Source organism: Hyphopichia burtonii (genome assembly GCF_001661395.1).
Source record: "Hyphopichia burtonii NRRL Y-1933 unplaced genomic scaffold HYPBUscaffold_3, whole genome shotgun sequence".
Taxonomy (NCBI): domain Eukaryota; kingdom Fungi; phylum Ascomycota; class Pichiomycetes; order Serinales; family Debaryomycetaceae; genus Hyphopichia; species Hyphopichia burtonii.
This window is the reverse complement of record NW_017963730.1, coordinates 1,052,867-1,058,866: the sequence shown is the minus strand read 5'-3', so window position 1 is coordinate 1,058,866 and position 6,000 is coordinate 1,052,867. Positions and strand designations below refer to the sequence as shown.

Below are 6,000 nucleotides of genomic sequence, written 5' to 3'. Positions count from 1 at the left end.
TATACTAGCATGCTACTATCCTATACTACTATACTACTATTCTATACTACTATTCTATACTATTCTATACTACTATTCTATACTACTATACTACTATTCTATTTGTTTTTCGCAGCTGAAACATTCTCGCGATTGGTTTCCGAAAAGAGAATCCGTTTTGCCGGACTTTACTCGATGCGGTGCCGAGTCGGTTGACAGTGTTTTTTCTAATGATGACTTAAATATAATGGAAGATCAGCCATTAAGAAGAAAGTTTAACTTCAGGGGTTCTCATAGAATTTATATAACTAGTTTTTCCCTTTTGTCTTGCGTTTGGAATGATAGAGTATATTCAAGTAAAAATATAAATATGTTTGACGAAGTTATCGAAAGTGAAGAAGATTTAATTTTAAAATCGCTTGATACCCAGGATCCAAGCTTGAGTAATATACAAAACTCTTTGCAGAAAAGAATGGAGGATTTCTTATCTAAGGATTCCGAGGTGTTTCAATATAATTATGGTCGAGTCAATGGGATATGTCCTGAACGAGTATCATCTTTTTCGAGTTCATTTCCAAAGAAATCCACAAATTTAGATACTGACCATCATCATTTGAGTTTTGATATGGAAATTCTAACAAGATGGATACCTAGAGATTTTTTAAAGATGCTAGTGCCAATTCTTTACTTCCAAGATATACAAAAAAAAAATTTTGAAAAAAAAGCTGATACTCTTTCGGCCAAAGCAGTTCCCACGGCTCAAGAATTGAACTTATGTCATAAATTGAGAGGCCATGGTTACTGGAAGAGAAATGGGTTCTGGTACTGTACTACTAAAGATTTGGATTTGAACTATCGTGATGAATATGGACCAAAGTTTTTCTCCAGTTATAATTCTTTCGTTGCTTGGGAATCCCAAATTCAAAGTAAAATTTACGAAGCTAAATTAGAAGAAAATTGGGATATGGTTCTGAAACTACGTCAAGCTAAGAAATCAGTATCTTAAATTGCTATTCTCCTTGTCACTTATTTATTTATTCTCTAACTTTTATTTATATTGCATTGACTTCCAGTCACTCTAAACTTTTGCATTTTTTATTTCTCCCGGTGTACATTTTAATAAAAATAATTCGTCTGTTCGTATTTTCTTTGCATCATATATTGACCAGGACTTATTCTTGTAAGTTTGGTGAATTTTTGGTTTTTCCGTAGTTTGTTTACTTTAATTCAAAGTTTTTTGGTAATTTTCCTAGAATTTGCATATATTTTCAAAAAAATTCGACAAAAATGAAATAAATAGAAATGTATTATACTACGTCAACTTTCTTATGCTAAGGTATCTCCGTATTGATCTGAGCTACCACGAGTGGTAACAGGGAAGACTTTGGCCCGTTTTTCTGGTAAAGTTTTTCGATTTTTTTTTTATATAAAATTTTGTCTATGTATATCTCAGAAAATATTACTCACATATAATTTTTTGTAGCCAATATTATTGTAGCTTCTCTAAAAGGCTATTATTTTTTTTTTTGCTATTAATAAGTTGAATATAAGGATATTTGAGGAAAAATTTTTGTGTGCAAGCTTTTTTACATTTTTATTTAATCTTTAACATAGAAGACTAGGTCCAAACTTAAAAACAAAAAGTAGCCTGGCTAGCTCAATCGGTAGAGCATCTGACTCTTATTAATTGGGATCATCAGAAGGTTGCGGGTTCGAGCCCCGCGTTGGGCTTATTTTTTACCTATATTTTTGCATTCTCCCAAACCTTAGTTTACGGCAAACCTACAATTTAAGGTGACAATACGAACTAGATCCTAGCATTCAAATTGCTCACTTAAAATACTGATCAGGCTATTTTTTTATGGTAAGTATATTGAATCTCAATCTAAAGAACGAAAAATGTCAGTTCGCTAAAATTTTTGAAGATGAGTCAATGAAAAAAAAAAAATCTTTATCAATCTGGAGAACTTCGTATTACAAAAGCAGCTTGCTACTGTCATTCATTCTAAAGATGGGTTTTGCAAAGGACCAAGCGGTGGACCATGTGTCCACCAAAGAATATGGTTCAAGATCAGAACCAAATAACTGCCAAAATAAAGAATGGAAGGTCTGGAAATATCTTCGAAATGCTTCTGATAAACTCGATGCTATTGGAGTTGAGACCAGGGGTATTGAAAGAATTGAAGCCCACGAGAGATCCACTAATCGTACGAAGCAGTTAATTTCAGTTATAGGTTTGTGGTTATCAGCATGTGGAGGTTTAAGTTCCATGTCTTCATTTTATTTGGGACCATTTGTATTTGAATTAGGTTTGAAGAAAACTTTGACTGCTGGTTTGATAGGACACACGCTTGGTTGTTTTATTGCTGCTTACTGTTCATTGATGGGACCTAGGTCAGGATGTAGACAAATGGTGGGAGCAAGATTTTTATTTGGTTGGTGGTTTGTCAAATTGGTCAGTCTTGTGAGTATTGTTGGTGTGATGGGATGGTCGGTTGTCAATTCAGTAGTTGGCGGCCAAATTTTGAATAGTATCAGTAATGGCAAAATATCATTAATTGTTGGTATTGTTATAGTTGCAGTAATTTCCCTTTCAGTTGCCATAGGTGGTATAAAACAGCTTTTAAGAGTAGAAACTTTATTTAGTATTCCGGTAAACTTAGCATTTTTATTATTATATGTTGTTGCTTCTCCAAAATTTAAATATTTGACATTATCTGATACAATGGGATTAGATCATGTTACATTAAAAGGTAATTGGTTATCCTTTTTTTCATTATGTTATTCGATTACATCAACCTGGGGATCTATTGCCTCTGATTACTATATTTTATTCCCTGAAAATACCCCAGATTTACAAATTTTCACCATCACTTTCTTGGGTATTTTCATTCCAACCACTTTTGTGGGTACCGTTGCTTTACTTATTGGTAATGCTGCATTGAGCTTCGAACCTTGGTTCCAAGCTTATAATAATCAAGGTATGGGTGGCTTATTAAACGAAGTTTTTAAACCATGGGGAGCTGGAGGAAAGTTTTTATTAATTTTGATTTTCTTATCATTAATTTCCAATAATATTATCAACACTTACTCTGCAGCATTTGGTATCCAGCTTGCTGGATCCGGTCTTGCAAAAGTTCCAAGATGGCTTTGGGCTTTCTTCATTACCATTGTCTATTTGGTTTGTGCCTTAGTTGGCAGAAATAAGTTTGCAGAAATCTTGGGTAATTTCTTACCAATGATTGGTTATTGGATTTCTATGTATTTCATTATGTTGCTAGAAGAAAACACTATTTTCAGAACCGATACTTTTATGCATTTATACACAAAAGAATTCTCAAGAGAAGAAGACGAAGTCATGGAGACAAAACATTATATTTTATTCTCTAAAAGAAAAAATCAACACTACAATTTCAATATTTGGAACGATTACGATAAGCTCACCAGAGGTCTTGCAGCTTCCGGTGCTTTTATCATCGGAGCCTCTGGTGCTGCTTTAGGTATGTCCCAAGTCTACTGGGTTGGACCTTTAGCTAAACTCTGTGGCGGTGAAAGTGGTGGTGATATTGCAATGTGGTTATGTATGGGTCTCAGTGGGATCAGTTATCCGATACTTAGGTACTTTGAATTGAAAAAGTTCGGTAGATAGAGTCATTTATATAGATTAACAAATAATAGCGTAGATAAATATAAATAATTTTCATATTTCAGACGTGCGCTTGCTAACGAATAAATCATCTGCATGAGCGGAAACCGGATACTCCTATTAAGCCCAATAATTTTTCAAATCTTAATTATCTTATCTTATTTCTTTAGCTACTTCTAATTAAATAAGTTTTTGTTAGCAGGTTTGTGATAGAGGTCAGATTAACAGACTCAATAGCTTCGAGGATTTAAAACTTCCTATTAAATCTCGCTTAGATCTAATTCCGCGATCTCCGCAATATCATGAAGATTCAACAAGCATGTCGATAACAAGTGGATTACAAGTCGGTCCAATAAACCATTTAAACTCAACAGAGGCAATATTGCCTCTGTATTCTATGTATAAGTCGCTAGTGCACAAGAAGTTACAACACTTGCGTAACGATGAACCTCCAGAATACCAAATATTGAACCATTTAACCCCCAATCAAAGCAGGACTTCGATTGATACTCTGAAGACCATAAGATTCAATGATCTAGATAAGTTGAAGATGAATTACAATCAGAATATCAAGATTGATATCCAATTGACAGAAACCCCGAGTGTCATTGGAAAAGAACCGCAAATTTTTAACGATGATACTAAAGAATATAAAGAAGACGATTATATATACGGATATGCAACAATTGAAAATACCTCATCAGAGAGGATAGCTTTCAGTGTGTTATATATTCTTCTTGAAGGAGTCTACCAGTACGATGACAAATTGACGCATAAAATTATAAGTATGGTTGATTTAAATGCATCATTGGTGAATGAAAACCTTCCTACAACTCAAAAGGATCCGATAGATCAAACATGCATCGTAATGAACGAAGTGTTAGAGCCACATATAAAATATAAACGGTTTTTCACTTTCAAGGTCCCCCAGTATATACTAGATGCTAATTGTAGTCATTTTTTAACGAATCATTTATACTTACCCCCGAGTTTTGGAGGAGCCGGGAAGTTTAGGGATTTTGGAATTGATTATACTTCAATAAAGTATTCTATCAATTCATATTTGATAGGGGAAACCAAAGAGGAATTCATTAAGATGGGACATGGAGACCGTAGGATAAGAATTATCCCAAGAAATTATAATAGTAACGATCCATCGATTGTTAAAAATTATCAATTCTTTCATAGCAGATTAAAGCAGGAATTGAGATTATATGATAAAAAGAAATACGATCAAATGATATCTAAATTATTTGAAATCAAAGAGGGTACCTGCAATACTGATTTAGAAAAAACGTTCACCGTTGGAGAAGTTAGAACGAAAGTGATTATATCTATGCATGAACCATTTACGTTGAGATATACTCCGCCAATATCAAAACATCCGGACGTTAATCAACAGATCAAGATCCCCATTAAATTCGAAAGTGCATCAAAGGTCAAATTGAAATCAATCGAGTGTGAATTGGTTCTGGTAACCGTTGATTCTGCAACTAGTTCGATTCCATTCATGATTGTTCCAGATATGATCTTCAATAACAGCCACGAGGATACAAATTTCAAAAGTATCATCAGTGACCCATATCACAAACTTTTCAAAGAAGTTAAGAAAACACTATCTAAAAACAACGAATCTTTTAAACTGGGCAGCTACTTATACGAAAATATCAGAAGAATGTCAAACTTGAAATGCGTTTACCATGAATTACAAATTGACGATATAGACTGCAAAGTAAACTACGATTCTACTCAAGATAATCAAAATGAAAATTTGAAAACCAAGCTTAAAAATATAAATAATAGAAAACCAAATCAGGAAAGGAAAACAAAATCCTTAAGCATCGACGCCGTTGTGAAACTCAAGTCGATGCACATCAAGAAATTAGATAAAGCAGTCCAGTATAACCGATTTGGAGGATTCACCTTGATTCCAAATTTCCAAACCTGCTATATGGCAAGATTATATTTTATCAAACTAATCTTAAAGTTTTCTCGTGGTAAACAAGTAATTTATATTCCTGTAACCATCGAATAAGATGGTTGCAAATGAAACGGCACAAATTTTGGACAAACAAACTTTTCAACAGCGGTATCTTGCATAGGCATGGTGGAATCTTCCATGTATTCCACGTATTTTATAATATATAATTAGCATTTGTAATCAATACTACTAATCTAATTGCCAGTACGAACGCAGACAAGCCACTAGGGCCAATCAACTCGGCCGTTGAGCGATCCTCCAAATGATAAGCTTCCCTGCGACAATGCGTCAACTAAATTTAGAGTGATCGAAGCTTGTGGAAGGAGCTTGTTGATTGAGTCATATTGAAAATGCCTTTAGCGGATTCAAAATTACCGGTTTAGGAGGGATTTTG

At 34.0% G+C, this 6,000-nt stretch overlaps 3 protein-coding genes and 1 non-coding gene across 4 annotated transcripts; all 4 read left to right on the top strand.

Moving 5' to 3' along the window:
* Positions 1 to 430: 430 nt before the first annotated feature.
* On the top strand, positions 431 to 1,084 carry HYPBUDRAFT_152650 (uncharacterized protein). Its single transcript, XM_020221127.1, has one exon. The coding sequence runs from the start codon at positions 452 to 454 to the stop codon at positions 983 to 985; it is 534 nt and encodes a 177-aa protein (XP_020076985.1). The 5' UTR covers positions 431 to 451; the 3' UTR covers positions 986 to 1,084.
* Positions 1,085 to 1,625: 541 nt separating this feature from the next.
* HYPBUDRAFT_t93 lies at positions 1,626 to 1,710 on the top strand. Its single transcript has one exon. It is a non-coding gene; the product is annotated as a tRNA-Lys (tRNA).
* A 213-nt stretch (positions 1,711 to 1,923) lies between these two features.
* Positions 1,924 to 3,668, top strand: FCY23 (Fcy23p; the record flags this gene model as incomplete). The annotated part of the gene is made up of 1 exon (XM_020221126.1): positions 1,924 to 3,668. A coding segment is annotated over exon 1 (1,541 nt), but the record flags the coding sequence as incomplete, so codon positions are not given.
* A 145-nt stretch (positions 3,669 to 3,813) lies between these two features.
* On the top strand, positions 3,814 to 5,812 carry HYPBUDRAFT_152648 (uncharacterized protein). Its single transcript, XM_020221125.1, has one exon. The coding sequence runs from the start codon at positions 3,945 to 3,947 to the stop codon at positions 5,658 to 5,660; it is 1,716 nt and encodes a 571-aa protein (XP_020076983.1). The 5' UTR covers positions 3,814 to 3,944; the 3' UTR covers positions 5,661 to 5,812.
* Positions 5,813 to 6,000: the final 188 nt, after the last annotated feature.

Excerpts from the sequence above, each read along its gene's own strand:
- HYPBUDRAFT_152650 (XM_020221127.1), top strand. The coding sequence starts at position 452 with ATGGAGGATTTCTTATCTAAGGATTCCGAGGTGTTTCAATATAATTAT.
- HYPBUDRAFT_152648 (XM_020221125.1), top strand. The coding sequence starts at position 3,945 with ATGTCGATAACAAGTGGATTACAAGTCGGTCCAATAAACCATTTAAAC.